Source organism: Oncorhynchus mykiss, chromosome 13, assembly GCF_057628025.1.
Source record: "Oncorhynchus mykiss isolate SJ-2025 chromosome 13, ASM5762802v1, whole genome shotgun sequence".
NCBI lineage: Eukaryota > Metazoa > Chordata > Actinopteri > Salmoniformes > Salmonidae > Oncorhynchus > Oncorhynchus mykiss.
This window is the reverse complement of record NC_143034.1, coordinates 81462418-81487167: the sequence shown is the minus strand read 5'-3', so window position 1 is coordinate 81487167 and position 24750 is coordinate 81462418. Positions and strand designations below refer to the sequence as shown.

Below are 24750 nucleotides of genomic sequence, written 5' to 3'. Positions count from 1 at the left end.
GACTCAAATCTGTCTAAACCAACTCTTAGTTTCCTGACTCAGATCTGTCTATACCAAATCTTAGTATCCTGATTCAGATCTGTTTAAACCAACTCTTAGTTTCCTGATTCAGATCTGTTCAAACCAACTCTTAGTGTCCTGATTCAGATCTGTTCAAACCAACTCTTAGTGTCCTGATTCAGATCTGTTCAAACCAACTCTTAGTATCCTGATTCAGATCTGTTTAAACCAACTCTTAGTGTCCTGATTCAGATCTGTTTAAACCAACTCTTAGTTTTCTGATTCAGATCTGTTTAAATCAACTCTTAGTTTCCTGATTCAGATCTGTTCTAAACCAACTTTGAGTGTCCTGATTCAGATCTGTTTAAACCAACTCTTAGTTTCCTAATTCAGATCTGTTTAAACCAACTCTTAGTTTCCTGATTCAGATCTATTCAAACCAACTCTTAGTATCCTGATTCAGATCTGTTTAAACCAACTCTTGGTGTCCTGATTCAGATCTGTTCTAAACCAACTCTTAGCGTCCTGATTCAGATCTGTTTAAACCAACTCTTAGTATCCTGATTCAGATCTGTTCAACTCCTCTGACTGTCATTGTCATGCCATGTATATCTAAAGGAGTTGTCTAAAGCACACACAGATCTGGGACCAGACTAATGTATCTGTGGGTTGCCAGTTAGACTGTTTGTCTCTGGTCTGTGGTCAGCAGTGGTGGCTGGTGGCATGGAGGACAGGCTCATAATAATGGCTCTAATAACATTAATAGAATGGTAATAAACACATCAAACACACTTGTACAGTTCCATTCACTTCATTCTAGCCCTTATTATGAGCCGGTCATCCTCCCCTTTACCAGCCTCCTCTGGTGGTCAGTGGGCACAGCATGGTTGGGGTCAATTCCATTTCAATTTCAATCAATTCAGAAGGTTAACCTCATTAAGAAGCATTGAAGAGAATTTGAATATTTGTGTACTTCCTGAATTGATAGGAATTAAAATGGAATTGACTCCAACCCTGGGGCACAGTGCTGTGTTCTGCTGGTGGTGGGGGTCTTAACCTCAGCCTCCCTCTGTCTCTCATTCCTTCTTCCTGGTTGTGGTGGTGTGAGGTGTTAACCTCAGCCTCCCACTCTCTCTCTCATTCCCTCTTCCTGGTGGTGGTGGTGGTGTGAGGGCTTAACCTCAGCCTCCCTTCCTATCTCATTCCCTCTTCCTCAGTACCATGTAGATTAGACCACTGACCAGACACAGAGGGAAGGGCACACAGACCAGGACATAGACATTGATGAACACAGCATCCACCTTCCCACCCGGACTCATCACCGTGTAGATTATAGCTCCACACATCACAAACAGGCATGGAGAGAGGAAGAGAGAGGGGGGGGGCTGAATCTCTTAGTTTCCACTAGTTAACTAAGGATAGGGGGCAGTATTTCCCCTTTGGATGAATTGCGTGCCCATAGTGAACTGCATCAAAATCTGTCCTAAATTGCTAATACATGCATATTATAATTAATATTGGATAGAAAACACTCTGAAGTTTCTCAAACCGTTTGAATTATGTCTGTGAGTATAACAGAACTCACAGGGCAGGCAATCTTGCAAACTAGTTTTGAAATCCTGAAAGTTGGGGCAACTTTGACGTCATCGCCCCCTCCCTTCCCAACAAGTTATAAAGTGCTAGAGTGTCGCAAAAGATTCATGTGCTTGAAGGCGCGTATGCGTCGGAGTGCTTTGTCTGTTCCAATCAGCCCCAGATGAACTAGGATGGCCCGGTTGGAATGCTATTTGATCTGTATGATCATAACATCCTGAAGATTGATTCTGCACTTAGTTTGACCAGTTTCGTCGACCTGTAATATGTAATTTGGAAGTTTTGATGCAAAGTTATCCTGGACCAGAAGTCATTTTTTGGGCATGTGAGCTGAAAGTGGTAGCAGATGCTGCTACATGGACACTAGAATTGAACGTTATGAAACAAAACGATTTATTGTGGAACTAGGACTCCTTGCACTACATTCTGATCGAAGATCATCAAAGGTAAGGGAATATTTATGATGTAATTTTGTATTTCTGTTGACTCCAACATAGCGGAGAAATATTGTTACGTCTGAGCGCCGTCTCAGAATATTGCATGTTAAGCTTTTTCCGTAACATTAAAATTAAGAACCAGTGTATCTTTAATTATATGTAGAACATGTATCTTTAGTCAAAGTTTATGATGAGTATTTCTGTTATCTGGCGTAGCTTTCTATAATTCCTCCGGACATTTTGGAGAATTTTCTGAACATGGCGTCAATGTAAACCGAGATTCATGGATATAAAATGCATATTATCGAACAAAACATAAATGTACTGTGTAACATGTCATATGACTGTCATCTGATGAAGATTTGCAAGAGGTTAGTGAATTATTATTTTTTTTATCCTGCTTTTTGTCATTTTATCTTTTGTGGTACAAAATGGCTACGTTTTCTCTTTGTTTTGGTGGTGGTCTAACAAATATATGCTGTGTTTCTGCCGTAAAACATTTTAAAAATCTGACACGCTGGGTAGATGAACAAGGTGTTTATCTTTCATTTGAGGTATTGGACTTGTTAATGTGTGGAGGTTAAATATTTCTAAGAATATTTTTGCATTCCCTGCGCCACCGTTTCAGCTGAACGGGGAGGTGTAGTTCCTGTAGGGGAACCCATAGGCTTTTTAACCCCTTTAGCCAAGATATCTAGCATGAGATTAGGTTGGTTTCCAACTCAGAGATTATGACACACCTAACATTAAGTCAGTAAACCAACCTTCGTATTAAGGGACCTAACATTGAGACAGTAAACCAACCTTCGTATTAAGGGACCTAACATTAAGTCAGTAAACCAACCTTCGTATTAAGGGACCTAACATTAAGTCAGTAAACCAACCTTCGTATTAAGGGACCTAACATTAAGACAGTAAACCAACCCTCGTAGTAAGGGACCTAACATTGAGACAGTAAACCAACCTTCGTATTAAGGGATCTAACATTGAGACAGTAAACCAACCTTCGTATTAAGGGACCTAACATTAAGACAGTAAACCAACCTTCGTATTAAGGGACCTAACATTAAGACAGTAAACCAACCCTCGTAGTAAGGGACCTAACATTGAGACAGTAAACCAACCTTTGTATTAAGGGACCTAACATTGAGACAGTAAACCAACCCTCGTAGTAAGGGACCTAACATTAATACAGTAAACCAACCCTCGTAGTAAGGGACCTAACATTAAGACAGTAAACCAACCCTCGTAGTAATGGACCTAACATTAAGACAGTAAACCAACCCTCGTAGTAAGGGACCTAACATTAATACAGTAAACCAACCCTCGTAGTAAGGGACCTAACATTAAGACAGTAAACCAACCCTCGTAGTAATGGACCTAACATTAAGACAGTAAACCAACCCTCGTAGTAAGGGACCTAACATTAATACAGTAAACCAACCCTCGTAGTAAGGGACCTAACATTAAGACAGTAAACCAACCCTCATAGTAAGGGACCTAACATTAAGACAGTAAACCAACCCTCGTAGTAAGGGACCTAACATTAAGACAGTAAACCAACCCTCGTAGTAAGGGACCTAACATTAAGACAGTAAACCAACCCTCGTAGTAAGGGACCTAACATTAATACAGTAAACCAACCCTCGTAGTAAGGGACCTAACATTAAGACAGTAAACCAACCCTCGTACTAAGGGACGTAACATTAATACAGTAAACCAACCCTCGTAGTAAGGGACCTAACATTAAGACAGTAAACCAACCCTCGTAGTAAGGGACCTAACATTAAGACAGTAAACCAACCCTCGTAGTAAGGGACCTAACATTGAGACAGTAAACCAACCCTCGTAGTAAGGGACCTAACATTAAGACAGTAAACCAACCCTCATAGTAAGGGACCTAACATTAAGACAGTAAACCAACCCTCGTAGTAAGGGACCTAACATTGAGACAGTAAACCAACCCTCGTAGTAAGGGACCTAACATTAAGACAGTAAACCAACCCTCGTAGTAAGGGACCTAACATTAATACAGTAAACCAACCCTCGTAGTAAGGGACCTAACATTAAGACAGTAAACCAACCCTCGTACTAAGGGACGTAACATTAATACAGTAAACCAACCCTCGTAGTAAGGGACCTAACATTAAGACAGTAAACCAACCCTCGTAGTAAGGGACCTAACATTAAGACAGTAAACCAACCCTCGTAGTAAGGGACCTAACATTGAGACAGTAAACCAACCCTCGTAGTAAGGGACCTAACATTAAGACAGTAAACCAACCCTCGTAGTAAGGGACCTAACATTAAGACAGTAAACCAACCCTCGTAGTAAGGGACCTAACATTAAGACAGTAAACCAACCCTCATAGTAAGGGACCTAACATTAAGACAGTAAACCAACCCTCGTAGTAAGGGACCTAACATTGAGACAGTAAACCAACCCTCGTAGTAAGGGACCTAACATTAAGACAGTAAACCAACCCTCGTAGTAAGGGACCTAACATTGAGACAGTAAACCAACCCTCGTAGTAAGGGACCTAACATTAAGACAGTAAACCAACCCTCGTATTAAGGGACCTAACATTAAGTCAGTAAACCAACCTTCGTATTAAGGGACCTAACATTAAGTCAGTAAACCAACCTTCGTATTAAGGGACCTAACATTAAGACAGTAAACCAACCCTCGTAGTAAGGGACCTAACATTGAGACAGTAAACCAACCTTCGTATTAAGGGATCTAACATTGAGACAGTAAACCAACCTTCGTATTAAGGGACCTAACATTAAGACAGTAAACCAACCTTCGTATTAAGGGACCTAACATTAAGACAGTAAACCAACCCTCGTAGTAAGGGACCTAACATTGAGACAGTAAACCAACCTTTGTATTAAGGGACCTAACATTGAGACAGTAAACCAACCCTCGTAGTAAGGGACCTAACATTAATACAGTAAACCAACCCTCGTAGTAAGGGACCTAACATTAAGACAGTAAACCAACCCTCGTAGTAATGGACCTAACATTAAGACAGTAAACCAACCCTCGTAGTAAGGGACCTAACATTAATACAGTAAACCAACCCTCGTAGTAAGGGACCTAACATTAAGACAGTAAACCAACCCTCGTAGTAATGGACCTAACATTAAGACAGTAAACCAACCCTCGTAGTAAGGGACCTAACATTAATACAGTAAACCAACCCTCGTAGTAAGGGACCTAACATTAAGACAGTAAACCAACCCTCATAGTAAGGGACCTAACATTAAGACAGTAAACCAACCCTCGTAGTAAGGGACCTAACATTAAGACAGTAAACCAACCCTCGTAGTAAGGGACCTAACATTAAGACAGTAAACCAACCCTCGTAGTAAGGGACCTAACATTAAGACAGTAAACCAACCCTCGTAGTAAGGGACCTAACATTAATACAGTAAACCAACCCTCGTAGTAAGGGACCTAACATTAAGACAGTAAACCAACCCTCGTACTAAGGGACGTAACATTAATACAGTAAACCAACCCTCGTAGTAAGGGACCTAACATTAAGACAGTAAACCAACCCTCGTAGTAAGGGACCTAACATTAAGACAGTAAACCAACCCTCGTAGTAAGGGACCTAACATTGAGACAGTAAACCAACCCTCGTAGTAAGGGACCTAACATTAAGACAGTAAACCAACCCTCATAGTAAGGGACCTAACATTAAGACAGTAAACCAACCCTCGTAGTAAGGGACCTAACATTGAGACAGTAAACCAACCCTCGTAGTAAGGGACCTAACATTAAGACAGTAAACCAACCCTCGTAGTAAGGGACCTAACATTAATACAGTAAACCAACCCTCGTAGTAAGGGACCTAACATTAAGACAGTAAACCAACCCTCGTACTAAGGGACGTAACATTAATACAGTAAACCAACCCTCGTAGTAAGGGACCTAACATTAAGACAGTAAACCAACCCTCGTAGTAAGGGACCTAACATTAAGACAGTAAACCAACCCTCGTAGTAAGGGACCTAACATTGAGACAGTAAACCAACCCTCGTAGTAAGGGACCTAACATTAAGACAGTAAACCAACCCTCGTAGTAAGGGACCTAACATTAAGACAGTAAACCAACCCTCGTAGTAAGGGACCTAACATTAAGACAGTAAACCAACCCTCATAGTAAGGGACCTAACATTAAGACAGTAAACCAACCCTCGTAGTAAGGGACCTAACATTGAGACAGTAAACCAACCCTCGTAGTAAGGGACCTAACATTAAGACAGTAAACCAACCCTCGTAGTAAGGGACCTAACATTGAGACAGTAAACCAACCCTCGTAGTAAGGGACCTAACATTAAGACAGTAAACCAACCCTCGTAGTAAGGGACCTAACATTGAGACAGTAAACCAACCCTCGTAGTAAGGGACCTAACATTAAGACAGTAAACCAACCCTCGTAGTAAGGGACCTAACATTGAGACAGTAAACCAACCCTCGTAGTAAGGGACCTAACATTGAGACAGTAAACCAACCCTCGTAGTAAGGGACCTAACATTAAGACAGTAAACCAACCCTAGTACTAAGAGACCCCGGACCACGTTCCTGTTTGGTAATCCGGCCCTGTTGGGACCATTTTTAGAAATCATATGAACAACTTCAACTTTTCTAAAGCCTCAGAGTAACTCTGCATTGTGTGTGGTTTATTGAGACTATAGACGTGGACTTTGGAGAACAGGTTGTTTTAATGCATTAGAATTCATTCTCTGCACCCAAAAGAAAATTCAAAACATTTGTAGAGCAAATACTGTATGTTCTGAGAATCGTCGCCTCTTTCTCTCATAGTGCATCAACATTATTTTAGAATACAAAAATGAGTACAGCCTCTCCTTATTATGAATCAACACATGACACATGAACTCAGCAAAAAAAGAAACGTCCTCTCACTGTCAGCTGCATTTATTTTCAGCAAATTTAACATGTGTAAATATTTGTATGAACATAACAAGATTCAACAACTGACACATAAACTGAACAAGTTCCACAGACATGTGACTAACATAAATGGAATAATGTGTCCCTGAACAAAGGGGGGTCAAAATCAAAAGTAACAGTCAGTATCTGGTGTGGCCACCAGCTGCATTAACGGATTGGTATAACTTTTACTATGGGGTGACATGTATGGGTTAACAACACTGGTGTGATATGTGCTTGTGCAGGTGCACTATGTTATGCAGGAATGTTTCCTATGAATAAAAACAAAAACACACATCTCTGACTGGACATTCACTTGGTTTTATTAATGTTAATAACTTTTCATGTTCAAATTTGTGCTAGTTACAAGAGGTTGAGACCTAACATGGTCAACTACACTCTAGTTGTACTGTCATTGTATAAAATAATTTACAGACTATGTTAAGAAAAGAGTTCACTATTCATATCCATAGCCTCGGCCTGGGTGCCTGGTTTGAAACCTTTGACACGGTGTCGACCATCTGACCCCTCGTGTGTCCTCCGATCGTACTCCATCCTTGTCATTGTCTCCACTCAAGTTAGGGGGAAGGTCGTGGTACAAAAGTTAATTTTTTATCCTTGTTCATGTAGTCAACTCTCGTATGGTGGAGAAGTGTAGCTTGGGCCCACATTGAATTCCTATCGAACATGACCGTGTATGACAGTTTTTTCCCTACAATGTTAAAGAGGTATCCAGCGCCGCGTTCATCCATGTAACATCCTGCTGCAGCAGGATGGTTGTTGTCACTTCCTCTAGGGTGTTTAACACGGCAGTGTGCTCAGATGCCCGGAATTATTCTTTCGGGACATACCAAGAGACAGTCCCCACCATCCACTCTTTAGTAACTGTATCATGGTATGCATCTCTTCCACTACATTTATGAAAGGGAACTCCCTCTGACCACCAGGTATGGCTCTCAGGCTAGCCATCAGGTACCCTCCTGGGAATCTTCCAATCATGCCTTCTATCACTTGCGTAGGGTGACTGTATTCACAGTGTAGGAACTTGGTGAACCGGTACCTGCCTCCGGAGACGTATATGGCAAATGAGATAATTCCACATTCCTCTGTCTTCCAAATACATGAACACACTCCTCTAGGTGACTCTCCAAGGTATGCCGCTATGGCAAAGCTCCAACCTTTACCTCCGGTCTATTCAGGGAATATATAATTTCCTCCGAAACGGAGCCCCACCCAGCGACTTTACAAATGAACGCCATGTTCTGTCCAATAAAGGCCAGTTGCCATACGTTACTTCCCTCCAAGCCATTTCCAATAGACTTGATTCTTCTTCCCCAGTGTTGAGACAGTGCTGAGACAGTGCTGAGACAGTGCTGAGACAGTGCTGAGACAGTGCTGAGACAGTGCTGAGACAGTGCTGAGACAGTGCCGACAGTGCTGAGACAGTGCTGAGACAGTGCTGAGACAGTATGGACAGTGCTGAGACAGTGCTGAGACAGTGTTGAGACAGTGCTGAGACAGTGCTGAGACAGTGCTGAGACAGTGCTGAGACAGTGTTGACAGTGCTGAGACAGTGCTGAGACAGTGCTGAGACAGTGCTGACAGTGCTGAGACAGTGCTGAGACAGTGTTGAGACAGTGCTGAGACAGTGTTGACAGTGCTGAGACAGTGCAATGTTACTGCTGTTTGTAATCTATGTGAATAGAAAAGAACAAGGCTCTGAAATGACTGGTGATTCACTTTATTGCTGTCATGTCAAACCAAGGATACATAATGGTATAATGAGACTTATACTGCCTGATATTCATTTAGATGTGCAGGAGTTCAATGTTCATGTCCTCTATCTCTTTGCATATGGACCGATCTGTATGAAGTGGTTGAGATGGGGTGGAGTTTCCATCTCCCATTGTCTCCTGATTGGTCCTGCTACATCTTTCACCATCCTGCTCCTGCAGAGCTCTTGCAGCGTAGGATGGGGCCTTGGTACAAAGGTCACCTTTTCAACCTCATATAGTCCAGCAAACGTGCCATGGTGTTGAAGTGTATAGCTGTGTCAATCACGCTGTTGACTATTACATCTTTTACAAGCACAAACCCGCACTTATCACAGGTTACCTTATCAGTATTTCTCTCGGTCTAGTAACCTTCTGGGACTGCTTCAATCACATCCTCTATCATCGCAACAGGTTCACCTCTGTCCCAGTCTACGAAGTCCGTGCATTTGTAATAGCCTCGGGTGACATACTGTATATAGCAAATGGGATGAGGCTATTGTCAGGGCTCTTCACCACACCTGAACACACACCTCAGGGCATGTCACCAAAGTAGGCCGCGATGGCAATAGCTCCTACAGTAACTTCGGGTCTATTCAGGGATGATATTAGCTGCTCTTCAGAGACGGAACCCCACCACTTCTCACCCAGCCATTCTAACAGTGGAAGCCACAATCTGTCCAATAGGGGCCAGTTGCCATGTTCATTTCGGTAAGAGACACGGAGTGAATCGAATTGTCTTCTGTTTACATAGGCCATCGTCCAACCCCGTAGCTATTTCCATATATGTGTGTAATTAGTAACATAGTTATTTTGATACAGCAATTATTAAGTACTAGGGAATTGGAAGCAAACCCCAAACAGCACACAGTCAATAACCACAGGGAAAGTGCCTCATGTTTCTAACTGTTGTTGCTAGTAGCTCCTCAGGATGATGCCGAGATGTAGCTCTCTGAGCACCTTTCACAGTCGCACCCCCTGTGCCTAACCGTAACCTTAGTGTATACTGATATGGTAGTGTGATATGGTAGTGTGTACTGATATGGTAGTGTATACTGTGATTACAAGTAAGTAAGAATTGTACATGATTAACGCGACACTCAACATAGAGTACACAATTTACTACTATTGCCACGGTTACACGTCGATACATGTCCGTACATGTCCAGACATGTGGAGCAGTGAAAACAATCCCCTCCATGATGTTTTTCAACTTGAAAATTCAATGACCTGTCCTAGACTGACCCCAGTAGTACAAAAGTGAACTGTTTCCTTCATTCATGTACCCATGTAAGCTGTAGGAAACAAAAGATACTACTATTGCCACGGTTACACGTCCATACATGTCCGTACATGTCCAGACATGTGGAGCAGTGAAAACAATCCCCTCCATGATATTATTCAACTTGGAATGTGATGACCTGTCCTAGACTGACCCCTGTAGTACAAATGTGAACTACACGTCCAGACATGTCCAGACATGTGGAGCAGTGAAAACAATCCCCTCCATGACATTATTCAACTTGGAATGTGATGTTAAAATACGAAACTATTTGTGAATAGATTAAATATAATTTCAGCTTCTTAAATGAGAGAATGGTTTGTCATGGAGAAACTCTGCTCACTCAGAGGCCCCGCCCAAGTGAACAGACATTGGTTATAAACTATGAAACACGCCCTTCTCTCTCCTACTATATAAGCCCTGTTATGAAAATGTAACCTCCTGTTCCAAGGACAAGAGGACGGTGGTCTCCACTTTAAAAGGACAAGAAAGATCAACAACAGAACTAAGCCAACCTCAGCGTGAGCTCTGGTTGAACGACAAGAACCTACTGAAATTAGCATCGAATTTCAACGTGAAGATGATGATCAACACACCGAAAGGATGAATTTCGACTATACCTTCCAGAATATAGCATGAGCTTAAAGTATGGCAACTTGGTGTGAACTTTGAACTCTTATTCACTAAAGAAGTGATACCTCCTAGCTGTTGCGTTAGCAACCACAGCTGTAAACGTGGGCTAGGAAAGGACGGACAAAGGACCCGTTCTACCACACGACGACGGTTCTACCAAGTATACGTTCTACCACCAGACATTCTTCAAAGGACAACCCGGCCTTCCACCTACGACCAACCGATCGAAGCGCAGCTCAGAGTAAATATTTATTGCATTTTCCTTTTCCAAATGGGCGGTTATTTAGAATACATAAGATACTGTATTTACGATAGCATAGCTGCCTAATGCATTCAAATGGCAATGGTTTGATTGGATGACAAATGACCAATGAGTTTAATGTATTAAATATAGATATAGGCATCATCTTTGATGAAGGTTATATGTAACTAAAATCAAATAAATATGTTACTTCTGACATCGTTATCTAAAATGTATTTTGACTTAGTGATTAATGACATTGTTTCTTCTTTGAGGGATTTTCATGCCATAATGTATCCAGCCATTTCTGGCAGAAATCTGTTATTTGTACATGATGCATTTGTAGACTTTTAAATGAATGATATATATTGTAGCCATTGATTCTTGAAGAATATAACTCACCCCATCCCTCGGCTGTTTACCCCCAAAGAATGGCAGGGTGGCGCCTTTGTTATTTTTTGAATCCCAGATTGCCCCTTTAATGTAACAGATAATTAAAAACAGCTGAAGTATTGTCCATTAATAAGTTGCAATGTAACTGTTACATGAATAACACGACAATCAACATAGAGTACACAATTTACTACCAATAATAATGACAGTATTCACAACAACAAAACTATGTACAATGCAACGATCTTAGATGAAGGAGAACAGGAAAAATCAAAACAGGTGTGAAGTTGGTGGTAGAAACATTCAGGTCCAGTCAGTCAAAGTGGGTTTAAATATAACAATATTCTATTAACCTGGCATATTGAGCATTTAGAAGAAAATATGCATTAAGGCTTGTCACGGCAGAGACAACATGAGGGAGACAGACAACATGAGGGAGACAGACAACATGAGGGAGACAGACAACATGAGGGAGACAGACAACATGAGGGAGACAGACAACATGAGGGAGACAGACAACAAGAGGGAGACAGACAACATGAGGGAGACAGACAACATGAGGGAGAGAGACAACATGAGGGAGACAGACAACATGAGGGAGACAGACAACATGAGGGAGACAGACAACATGAGGGAGACAGACAACATGAGGGAGACAGACAACATGAGGGAGACAGACAACTGAATAGAGGACAGTCAAGTCTGCTTCGGTCTCAAAAGGAGGTAAATCCATTTGAATTCAGTCACTTTCTGACAACATCCCTTTTGATTTAAACACAACTTTCCATAAATGTTTGACGATGGAAGAAGTGGTCAGAAAGGAACATTTTGGACCTTAATGCCAAAACATTCAGGAGATAAAGGTGCTCCAAGTTGACCCACTGCATACCCCACCAAACCATGAGATATCCATGTCTTCATCACTTTAAAAGAGAAACGGTTGAATTTGATCCTATTTAACTTGTTACTGTATTGGGCTAAATCAGGGTCCCACAGAGTGTTTCTTGATAGTCTTTAAAACCCTCCCACTGTCCACGGGTCATTTTGACCCACCACTGTGATCAACTCTCCTGCTGTGTTGAACCAAGTTTTATTTTATTTGTATATTTTTGTGGATCATTTGTAAGAAGGAGGCAGACAAACTTTCTTTATTAACATCAGTGAAAACAATGATGTTTTTCATCTTGAAAATTCAATGACCTGTCCTAGACTGACCCCAGTAGAACAAAAGTGAACTGTTTCCTTCATCCATGTACCCATGTAAGCTGTAGGAAACAAAATATACTACTATTGCCATGTCTACACGTCCATACATGTCCATACATGTCCAGACATGTGGAGCAGGGAAAACAATCCCCTCAATGATATTATTCAACTTGGAATGTGATGACCTGTCCTAGACTGACCCCTGTAGTACAAATGTGAACTAGACATCCAGACATGTCCAGACATGTGGAGCAGGGAAAACAATCCCCTCAATGATATTATTCAACTTGGAATGTGATGACCTGTCCTAGACTGACCCATGTAGTACAAATGTGAACTACACGTCCAGACATGTCCATACATGTGGAGCAGGGAAAACAATCCCCTCTATGATATTATTCAACTTGGAATGTGATGACCTGTCCTAGACTGACCCCTGTAGTACAAATGTGAACTACATGTCCATACATGTGGAGCAGTGAAAACAATCCCCTCCATGATATTATTCAACTTGGAATGTGATGACCTGTCCTAGACTGACCCCTGTAGTACAAATGTGAACTACACGTCCAGACATGTCCAGACATGTGGAGCAGTGAAAACAATCCCCTCTATGATATTATTCAACTTGGAATGTGATGTTAAAATATGAAACTATTTGTGAATAGATGAAATATAATTTCAGCTTCTTAAATTAGAGAACGGTTTGTCATAGAAAAACTCTGCTCACTCAGAGGTCCCGCCCAAATGAACAGACATTGGTTATAAACTCTGCTCACTCAGAGGCCCCGCCCAAGTGAACAGACATTGGTTATAAACTATGAAACACGCCCTTCTCTCTCCTACTATATAAGCCCTGTTATGAAAATGTAACCTCCTGTTCCAAGGAGAAGAGGACGGTGGTCTCCACTTTAAAAGGACAAGATCAACAACAGAACTAAGCCAACCTCAGCGTGAGCTCTGGTTGAACGACAAGAACCTACTGAAATTAGCATCGAATTTCAACGTGAAGATGATGATCAACACACCGAAAGGATGAATTTCGACTATACCTTCCAGAACATAGCATGAGCTTAAAGAATGGCAACTTGGTGTGAACTTTGAACTCTTATTCACTAAAGAAGTGATACCTCCTAGCTGTTGCGTTAGCAACCACAGCTGTAAACGTGGGCTGGGAAAGGAAGGACAAAGGACCCGTTCTACCACACGACGACGGTTCTACCAAGTATACGTTCTACCACCAGACATTCTTCAAAGGACAACCCGGCCTTCCACCTACGACCAACCGATCGAAGCGCAGCTCAGAGTTGTTACGGTGCGTGAATGAGGACCCAAAAGCGAATTAACTTAAACAGAGCTTCTTTAATTACCAAACATAGGTAGGCTCAGACGGACCGGCAGATTCCGACAGGACAAGACAAGGTTACAGCAAACATGACGACAGTCTGGTTCAGGCATGAAACACAACAAACAAGAATCCGACAAGGACAGGAGCAGGAACAGAGAGAGATATAGGGACCTAATCAGAGGGAAAAAGGGAACAGGTGGGAAAAGGGGTGACGAGGTGGTTAGGAGGAGACAAGGCACAGCTGGGGGAAAGAGGGGGAGAAAAGGTAACCTAACAACGACCAGCAGAGGGAGACAGGGTGAAGGGAAAGGACAGAGACAAGACACAACATGACAGTACCCCCCCACTCACCGAGCGCCTCCTGGCGCACTCGAGGAGGAAACCTGGCGGCAACGGAGGAAATCCTCGATCAGCGCACGGTCCAGCACGTCCCGAGAGGGAACCCAACTCCTCTCCTCAGGACCGTACCCCTCCCAATCTACGAGGTACTGGTGACCACGGCCCCGAGGACGCATGTCCAAAATTCTACGGACCCTGTAGATGGGTGCGCCCTCGACAAGGATGGGGGGGGGGGGGGGAAGACGAGCGGGGGCGCGAAGGACGGGCTTGATGCAGGAGACATGGAAGACCGGGTGGACGCGACGAAGGTATCGCGGAAGAAGAAGTCGAACTGCGACAGGATTAATGACCCGAGAAATACGGAATGGACCAATGAACCGCGGGGTCAACTTGCGAGAAGCCGTCTTAAGGGGAAGGTTCTGAGTGGAGAGCCAAACTCTCTGACCGTGACAATATCTAGGACTCTTAGTTCTACGCTTATTAGCAGCCCTCACAGTCTGCGTCCTATAACGGCAAAGTGCAGACCTGACCCTCTTCCAGGTGCGCTCGCAACGTTGGACAAAAGCCTGAGCGGAGGGGACGCTGGACTCGGCGAACTGAGATGAGAACAGCGGAGGCTGGTACCCGAGGCTACTCTGAAAAGGAGATAGCCCGGTCGCAGACGAAGGAAGCGAGTTGTGGGCGTATTCTGCCCAGGGGAGCTGTTCTGACCAAGACGCAGGGTTGCGAAAAGAAAGACTGCGTAAGATGCGACCAATAGTCTGATTGGCCCGTTCTGCTTGACCGTTAGACTGGGGGTGAAAGCCGGAAGAGAGACTGACGGAAGCCCCAATCAAACGGCAAAACTCCCTCCAAAATTGAGACGTGAATTGCGGACCTCTGTCTGAAACGACGTCTGACGGAAGGCCATGAATTCTGAAAACATTCTCGATGATGATTTGTGCCGTCTCTTTAGCAGAAGGAAGCTTAGCAAGGGGAATGAAATGAGCCGCCTTAGAGAACCTATCGACAACCGTAAGAATAACAGTCTTCCCCGCTGACGAAGGCAGTCCGGTGACAAAATCTAAGGCGATGTGAGACCACGGTCGAGAGGGAATAGGAAGCGGCCTGAGACGGCCGGCAGGAGGAGAGTTACCGGACTTAGTCTGCGCGCAGACCGAACAAGCAGCCACGAAACGACGCGTGTCATGCTCCCGGGTGGGCCACCAAAAACGCTGGCGAATGGAAGCAAGCGTACCCCGAACGCCAGGGTGGCCGGCTAACTTGGCAGAGTGAGCCCACTGAAGAACGGCCAGATGAGTAGGAACGGGAACGAAAAGAAGGTTCCTGGGACAAGCGCGCGGCGACGGAGTGTGAGTGAGCGCTTGCTTTACCTGCCTCTCAATTCCCCAGACAGTCAACCCGACAACACGCCCCTCAGGGAGAATCCCCTCGGGGTCAGTGGAGGCTACTGAAGAACTGAAGAGACGAGACAAAACATCAGGCTTGGTGTTCTTAGAGCCCGGACGATAAGAAATCACGAACTCGAAACGAGCGAAAAACAGCGCCCAACGCGCCTGACGCGCATTAAGTCGTTTGGCAGAACGGATGTACTCAAGGTTCCTATGGTCAGTCCAAACGACAAAAGGAACGGTCGCCCCCTCCAACCACTGTCGCCATTCGCCTAGGGCTAACCGGATGGCGAGCAGTTCGCGGTTACCCACATCATAGTTACGTTCCGACGGCGACAGGCGATGAGAAAAATACGCGCATGGGTGGACCTTGTCGTCAGAGAGGGAGCGCTGAGAAAGAATGGCTCCCACGCCCACCTCTGACGCGTCAACCTCGACAACGAACTGTCTAGAGACGTCAGGTGTAACAAGGATAGGAGCGGATGTAAAACGATTCTTGAGGAGATCAAAAGCTCCCTGGGCGGAAACGGACCACTTAAAGCACGTCTTGACAGAAGTAAGGGCTGTGAGAGGAGCTGCCACCTGACCGAAATTACGGATGAAACGACGATAGAAGTTCGCGAAGCCGAGAAAGCGCTGCAGCTCGACGCGTGACTTAGGGACGGGCCAATCAATGACAGCTTGGACCTTAGCGGGATCCATCTTAATGCCTTCAGCGGAAATAACAGAACCGAGAAATGTGACAGAGGAGGCATGAAAAGTGCACTTCTCAGCCTTCACAAAAAGACAATTCTCTAAAAGGCGCTGGAGGACACGTCGAACGTGCTGAACATGAATCTGGAGTGACGGTGAAAAAATCAGGATATCGTCAAGGTAAACGAAAACAAAGATGTTCAGCATGTCTCTCAGGACATCATTGACTAATGCCTGAAAGACAGCTGGAGCGTTAGCGAGGCCGAAAGGGAGAACCCGGTATTCAAAGTGCCCTAACGGAGTGTTAAACGCCGTCTTCCACTCGTCCCCCTCCCTGATGCGCACGAGATGGTAAGCGTTACGAAGGTCCAACTTAGTGAAAAACCTGGCTCCCTGCAGGATCTCGAAGGCTGAAGACATAAGAGGAAGCGGATAACGATTCTTCACTGTTATGTCATTCAGCCCTCGATAATCTATGCAGGGGCGCAGAGACCCGTCCTTCTTCTTGACAAAAAAAAACCCCGCTCCGGCGGGAGAGGAGGAGGGGACTATGGTACCGGCGTCAAGAGCTACAGACAAATAATCTTCGAGAGCCTTACGTTCGGGAGCCGACAGAGAGTATAGTCTACCCCGGGGGGGGGTGGTTCCCGGAAGGAGATCAATACTACAATCATACGACCGGTGTGGAGGAAGAGAGGTGGCCCTGGACCGACTGAACACCGTGCGCAGACCGTGATATTCCTCCGGCACCCCTGTCAAATCACCAGGCTCCTCCTGTGAAGAAGAGACAGAGGAAACAGGAGGGATAGCAGACATTAAACATTTCACATGACAAGAGACGTTCCAGGAGAGGATAGAATTACTAGACCAATTAATGGAAGGATTATGACAAACTAGCCAGGGATGGCCCAAAACAACAGGTGTAAAAGGTGAACGAAAAATTAAAAAAGAAATGGTTTCACTATGATTACCAGAAACAGTGAGGGTTAAAGGTAGCATCTCACGCTGAATCCTGGGGAGAGGACTACCATCCAGGGCGAACAAGGCCGTGGGCTCCTTTAACTGTCTGAGAGGAATGTCATGTTCCCGAGCCCAGGTCTCGTCCATAAAACAGCCCTCCGCCCCAGAGTCTATTAAGGCACTGCAGGAAGCTGACGAACCGGTCCAGCGTAGATGGACCGACAAGGTAGTGCAGGATCTTGAAGGAGAGACAGGAGTAGTAGCGCTCACCAGTAGCCCTCCGCTTACTGACGAGCTCTGGCCTTTTACTGGACATGAAGTGACAAAATGACCAGCGGAACCGCAATAGAGACAGAGGCGGTTGGTGATTCTCCGTTCCCTCTCCTCAGTCGAGATGCGGATACCTCCCAGCTGCATGGGCTCAGCACCCGAGCCGGCAGAGGAAGATGGTAGTGATGCGGAGAGGGGGGCAACGGAGAACGCGAGCTCCTTTCCACGAGCTCGGTGACGAAGATCAACCCGTCGCTCAATGCGAATAGCGAGTTCAATCAAGGAATCCACGCTGGAAGGAACCTCCCGGGAGAGAATCTCATCCTTTACCTCTGCGCGGAGACCCTCCAGAAAACGAGCGAGCAAAGCCGGCTCGTTCCAGCCACTGGAGGCAGCAAGAGTGCGAAACTCAATAGAGTAGTCTGTTATGGATCGATTACCTTGACATAGGGAAGACAGGGCCCTGGAAGCCTCCTCCCCAAAAACAGATCGATCAAAAACCCGTATCATCTCCTCCTTAATGTCCTGATACTGGTTAGTACACTCAGCCCTTGCCTCCCAGATTGCCGTGCCCCACTCACGAGCCCGTCCAATAAGGAGAGATATGACGTAGGCGACACGAGCAGTGCTCCTGGAGAAAGTGTAGGGCTGGAGAGAAAACACAATATCACACTGGGTGAGGAACGAGCGGCATTCAGTGGGCTCCCCAGAGTAACACGGCGGGTTATTGATTCTGGGCTCCGGAGATTCGAAAGCCCTGGAAGTGGCCGGTGGATCGAGGCGGAGATGGTGAACCTGTTCTGTGAGGTTGGAGACTTGGGTGGCCAGGGTCTCAACGGCATGTCGAGCAGCAGACAATTCCTGCTCGTGTCTGCCTAGCATCGCTCCCTGGATCCCGACGGCTGAGTGGAGAGGATCCGAAGTCGCTGGGTCCATTCTTGGTCGGATTCTTCTGTTACGGTGCGTGAATGAGGACCCAAAAGCGAATGAACTTAAACAGAGCTTCTTTAATTACCAAACATAGGTAGGCTCAGACGGACCGGCAGATTCCGACAGGACAAGACAAGGTTACAGCAAACATGACGACAGTCTGGTTCAGGCATGAAACACAACAAACAAGAATCCGACAAGGACAGGAGCAGGAACAGAGAGAGATATAGGGACCTAATCAGAGGGAAAAAGGGAACAGGTGGGAAAAGGGGTGACGAGGTGGTTAGGAGGAGACAAGGCACAGCTGGGGGAAAGAGGGGGAGAAAAGGTAACCTAACAACGACCAGCAGAGGGAGACAGGTGAAGGGAAAGGACAGAGACAAGACACAACATGACAAGAGTAAATATTTATTGCATATTTATTGCATTTTCCTTTTCCAAATGGGCGGTTATTTAGAATACATAAGATACTGTATTTACGACAGCATAGCTGCCTAATGCATTCAAATGGCAATGGTTTGATTGGATGACAAATGGCCAATGAGTTTAATGTATTAAATATAGATATAGGCATCATCTTTGATGAAGGTTATATGTAACTAAAATCAAATAAATATGCTACTTCTGACATCGTTATCTAAAATGTATTTTGACTTAGTGATTAATGATATGGTTTCTTCTTTGAGGGATTTTCATGCCATAATGTGTCCAGGCATTTAAAGCAGAAATCTCTGATTGGTACATGATGCATTTGTGGACTTTTAAATGAATGATATATATTGTAGCCATTGATTCTTGAAGAATATAACTCACCCCATCCCTCGGCTGTTTACCCCCAAAGAATGGCAGGGTGGCGCCTTTGTTATTTTTTGAATCCCAGATTGCCCCTTTAATGTAACAGATCATTAAAAACAGCTGAAGTATTGTCCATTAATAAGTTACAATGTAACTGTTACATGATTAACACGACACTCAACATAGAGTACACAATTTTACTACCAATAATAATGACAGTATTCACAACAACAAAACTATGTACAATGCAACGATCTTAGATGAAGGAGAACAGTAAAAATCATATTTTCAAAACAGGTGTGAGGTTAGTGGTAGAAACATTCAGGTACAGTCAGTCAAAGTGGGTTTAAATATAACAACATAATGATGTTGTGCAAACAATCTAGTTAAATAAAGAGACACACGACTCATCTGACTGTCAACTTTCATCTTTTCAGGGAAAGAAAATGCAGCGACAAAACCAAAGAGGAATAACGGAGACCTTTTTCCGCGGGGAGCATCAGAGTATAGAAACCTTGAAAATGGAGACCCCACTAAGTTGTAGACGTCTTATTTCAAAAGACATTCCACTGTACCCCAAAGCTGACAGAGCGGAATTTCACGTGGACACAGTCTGTCATGTAACCACTCCAACAGGCCTGACAGGAATCATGGATCTGAGTGGATTTACAGCAGGGCAAACAGGGGGTTTCACATGGTGGGCTCTTCACATTACAGAAGGGGAAATTGAGGCAGCAGAGAATCGCTTCCTTGAAAAGGAACAGCTTTCCTTTGACCCAACAACGGGTGAAGAACAAAGACACAATCCATTCCTGAAGGAATTCACCACCTCCCCTGTCTTCCAAAGGGGATCTCGGTACGGGAACTTTAAGTTTACCTTCCCCTTGGAGGATCTCATGCAGATGTACACAGAGCAGATCTGTGAGGGAGAGAAGCCTGTCCTGAGAGTCTTTGAAACCGTGGTTTACAAGCAGGAGATCATGTACGTTGTGGTTGTCCACGGTCCAGATGTGACAGAGTTTGATGAGTACCCACTTCTTGCTGATGAGAATGATAAGGCAATATGCATTTATAAAGATGGTCAAATTGTCTGGCGTGCAGAAGCAATATGTGAAACCCATACAAAGAAGCTGATCATCAACAGAGAGAGTGGAACAGTTGAAACAGAAGAACTTGGACGTGGTTTTGAGTATTTCATGTGGGACCATGTGACCCTGGCATTCCATCTGCCAGCTGACCGCACCCTCCAAGTTGAAGAGGGAGTATTAAAGGAGAGACTCCATGCATGTGAGGGTATCAGACCTTTTCTCCAGGATGAGTTTATAACACTAGAGTAGTCAATGCCATAAAGAACTCTATATAGGGACAGTGCTATATGGGGACAGTGCTATATAGGGACAGTGCTATATGGGGACAGTGCTAGTGACAGTGCTATATGGGGGCAGTACTATATAGGGACAGTGCTATATAGGGACAGTGCTATATGGGGACAGTGCTATATAGGGACAGTGCTAGTGACAGTGCTATATGGGGAAAGTGCTATATAGGGACAGTGCTAGTGACAGTGCTATATGGGGACAGTGCTTTATAGGGACAGTGCTATGTAGTTACAGTGCTAGTGACAGTGCTATATGGGGGCAGTACTATATAGGGACAGTGCTATATAGGGACAGTGCTATATGGGGACAGTGCTATATAGGGACAGTGCTAGTGACAGTGCTATATGGGGAAAGTGCTATATAGGGACAGTGCTATATGGGGACAGTGCTAGGGACAGTTCTATATAGGGGCAGTGCTAGTGACAGTGCTATATGGGGAAAGTGCTAGGGACAGTTCTAGGGACAGTGCTAGGGGCAGTTCTAGGGACAGTTCTAGGGACAGTGCTAGGGGCAGTTCTAGGGACAGTGCTTAGGGGCAGTTCTAGGGACAGTGCTAAAGACAGTTCTAGGGACAGTGCTAAAGACAGTTCTAGGGACAGTGCTAAAGACAGTTCTAGGGACAGTGCTAAAGGCAGTTCTAGGGACAGTGCTAGGGACAGTGCTAGGGACAGTTCTAGGGACAGTGCTAGGGGCAGTTCTAGGGACAGTGCTAAAGACAGTTCTAGGGACAGTGCTAGGGACAGTGCTTAGGGGCAGTTCTAGGGACAGTGCTAAAGACAGTTCTAGGGACAGTGCTAAAGACAGTTCTAGGGACAGTGCTAAAGACAGTTCTAGGGACAGTGCTAAAGGCAGTTCTAGGGACAGTGCTAGGGACAGTGCTAGGGACAGTTCTAGGGACAGTGCTAGGGGCAGTTCTAGGGACATTGCTAAAGACAGTTCTAGGGACAGTGCTAGTGCTGACTTAGTTCTCAGGCAAAACACTCTCTCTAGTCAGTTGAGAATGAGACGTGTGTAAAGGGGCTCATTCACCCAACCCTGATAATGCTAGATAACAGAATTGCCTGGACAAAACTGTGCTACATTATAAACATTATAAACATGTATTTCCCTTTCTTGTTGTTTGCTGATGTCTAATATATCTAATGCAAAACATGCAGTGTACAAATATATGCGTTAATGAATTGCCCATTCCATTCCATATACTTTAGTCTTAAACTCTGTAATGATTTGCATAGCAGAAGACTGGGCTAGATTGACTTTGGTTTCCCACCTTTTATGTATATATTACTGAATAATACACAGAATGGGGCAAACTGGTCCAGTTATGATGAATACATCCTTTGTGTCGTATGTTAATGTTTAATGTAGTCAAATAAAACATGTTCATCACCCATTGACTATTTTAGATTGTTGTTTTACAGACATGACCATTTTTACCTGAACAGAAAAACAGATACGTTCAAATGTTTATTCACATATTCTTCACTGGTGGTTCTAGACCGTTTCAACTGGGGGGGCCAAGCTGGGGCCAGTTGTACTGTTAGAGGGGCCTGTTACGTTAGACGTTATTGTTGTCATATCGTAATAATTATTTCATACTCCACATTTAAGGGGGCCACAAGGGGGTCCAAAATTGTTGTCAATTAGGCACATTTGGGCAGTCTTGATACAAAATTTGAAACAGAAATGCAATGGTTCATTGGATCAGTCCGAAACTTTGCACATACACCTCTGCCATCTAGTGGCCAAAATCAAAATTACACCTGGGCTGAATAATACATAATGAACTTTCTCTTGCATTTCACAGATGATGGTACAACATTTTTTTTTTAAAACAGTTGATCTAATGTGTTATATTCTCCTACATTCCTTTCACATTTCCACAAACTTCAAAGTGTTTTCTTACCAATAATATGCATATCGTTGCTTCAGGGCCTGAGCTACAGGCAGTTAGATTTGGGTATGTCATTTTAGGCGAAAAGGGGCCGAGGCTTTAACATTATTCCACTTTTCATGTAGACTCATTTTGTCCTGCTAAAAGCATAACCACTGATCAAGCAACATTATGGACTAAATGATTTAACTTAATTAAACATTGTATTCTGGTGTGTTTAAGTAGGATTCCTTATTCCGGGACGGATGGAAGTTATCTAAAATATGTAAGTTGAAGGAGCCATGGGAGAATGCGTTTACATTTTTATTAAATATCTGGGATTAAATTACAGATTTCTTACACTGAGAAATGTACGACATTTGCGGCAGAGGGAAAAAGTAATACATTGGATAATAATGTTATCTGGTTAATTGTATCTAAGAGTAGCATGTTCATTTAAGTAAACATATACATTGACGTTGTTGTTGTTTAAAACTTATGATTAATGATTTGAGGTAAAGGGGAATTATCATTAGGTTTAGTTTATAGTTCACTTTTGAGTTTCTGAATCGAAGTAGCATAGTGAATGCTAGTTAGGCGTTTTGTGTTCTTCTGGGAAAATTGATGTTTAGGTGTCTCACTTTTAGACGTTTCCTGGGATTATAATCTTGGGGAGAATGAGGCCATAAACGACCAAATTGAAAAAGCCCTGGAAGTTTTGATTAATTATTAAGGTTTGCAAATACATACACATACAACATTTGTTAGGACTATTTGTTTTAGTGCAAAGGTATTTTAAAGAGGCACGCTCACATATGGAACTTTATGAGTTTTTTTTTCATGAGTTTTAATTACACAAGTTAATTTTTTAGATTTTTAAGGATACAGGGTTCTTTATGTCTAATGTGGTATGGAACATGACTATAAAAGGGTGGTATGACCTATTGACCTTATCATGGCTATCTTTTGGGGTCTGATCAACCTCAGGGGAGAGCCATTTGTATACTGAATGTGTGGTCATTTGGGTTACTAGTTTTAAGGTCAATTAATTATAATGGAGTTTTAGTTTGGGGTTAGAATTATTGTTTGAATCACTGATGAGAAAGTGTTTCAGGATTCTGTTTTACAATATTAGCAGTGAAGTTTTTGAATTGGCTATTATTGATTTGGTATTACAACAGAAAATAATCCTATTTATCATTGAGAATAAATAGGGGGAGATAAAACATGGTCCTTTGAGGTTTGGACAGGACACCGTATTAAGCCAATAGGGCAAGAAATTACATAGAAAAATAAGTTTCAGTTCTTAGGGGTGATAAATTACTGTAGATAAGGTATTCCACACTATGCAACATATATTAAATTCATGTTATTTTTTATTTAATTTTTTTATTTCACCTTTATTTAACCAGGTAGGCTAGTTGAGAACAAGTTCTCATTTGCAACTGCGACCTGGCCAAGATAAAGCATAGCAGTATGAGCAGACAACACAGAGTTACACATGGAGTAAACAATTAACAAGTCAATAAGACAGTAGAAAACAAAGGGGGAGTCTATATACAATGTGTGCAAAAGGCATGAGGTAGGCGAATAATTACAATTTTGCTGATTAACACTGGAGTGATAAATGATCAGATGGTCATGTACAGGTAGAGATATTGGTGTGCAAAAGAGCAGACAAATAAAGAAATAAAAACAGTATGGGGATGAGGTAGGTGAAAATGGGTGGGCTATTTACCAATAGACTATGTACAGCTGCAGCGATCGGTTAGCTGCTCAGATAGCTGATGTTTGAAGTTGGTGAGGGAGATAAAAGTCTCCAACTTCAGCGATTTTTGCAATTCGTTCCAGTCACAGGCAGCAGAGTACTGGAACGAAAGGCGGCCAAATGAGGTGTTGGCTTTAGGGATGATCAGTGAGATACACCTGCTGGAGCGCGTGCTACGGATGGGTGTTGCCATCGTGACCAGTGAGCTGAGATAAGGCGGAGCTTTACCTAGCATGGACTTGTAGATGACCTGGAGCCAGTGGGTCTGGCGACGAATATGTAGCGAGGGCCAGCCGACTAGAGCATACAAGTCGCAGTGGTGGGTGGTATAAGGTGCTTTAGTGACAAATCGGATGGCACTGTGATAGACTGCATCCAGTTTGCTGAGTAGAGTGTTGGAAGCCATTTTGTAGATGACATCGCCGAAGTCGAGGATCGGTAGGATAGTCAGTTTTACTAGGGTAAGCTTGGCGGCGTGAGTGAA

The 24750-nt window shown here is 43.7% G+C and overlaps 2 protein-coding genes across 3 annotated transcripts in view; one reads left to right on the top strand and one right to left on the bottom strand.

The window, feature by feature from the left end:
* LOC118937839 (NLR family CARD domain-containing protein 3-like) overlaps positions 1–24750 on the bottom strand; it is a 71391-nt gene that overhangs the window by 16090 nt on the left and 30551 nt on the right. The gene's annotated exons all lie outside the window — the stretch shown is intronic.
* LOC118937857 (uncharacterized) lies at positions 1907–22016 on the top strand. Of its 2 annotated transcripts, none has more exons than XM_090197879.1 (2): positions 1907–2039; positions 19684–22016. In XM_090197879.1, the coding sequence occupies exons 1-2, from the start codon at positions 1950–1952 to the stop codon at positions 20581–20583; spliced, it is 990 nt and encodes a 329-aa protein (XP_090054005.1). In that variant the 5' UTR covers positions 1907–1949; the 3' UTR covers positions 20584–22016. The 2 variants fall into 2 exon arrangements, with proteins under 2 accessions (XP_090054005.1, XP_036795529.1); XM_036939634.2 differs by lacking the exon at positions 1907–2039 and adding an exon at positions 13694–13826.

What these genes read in the sequence shown, in the direction of transcription:
- LOC118937857 (XM_090197879.1), top strand. Translation starts at nt 1,950, where the DNA reads ATGGACACTAGAATTGAACGTTATGAAACAAAACGATTTATTGTGGAA. An exon ending in CTGATCGAAGATCATCAAAG is followed by an intron (nt 2,040 to 19,683) that starts GTAAGGGAATAT and finishes TCATCTTTTCAG; the next exon opens with GGAAAGAAAATGCAGCGACA.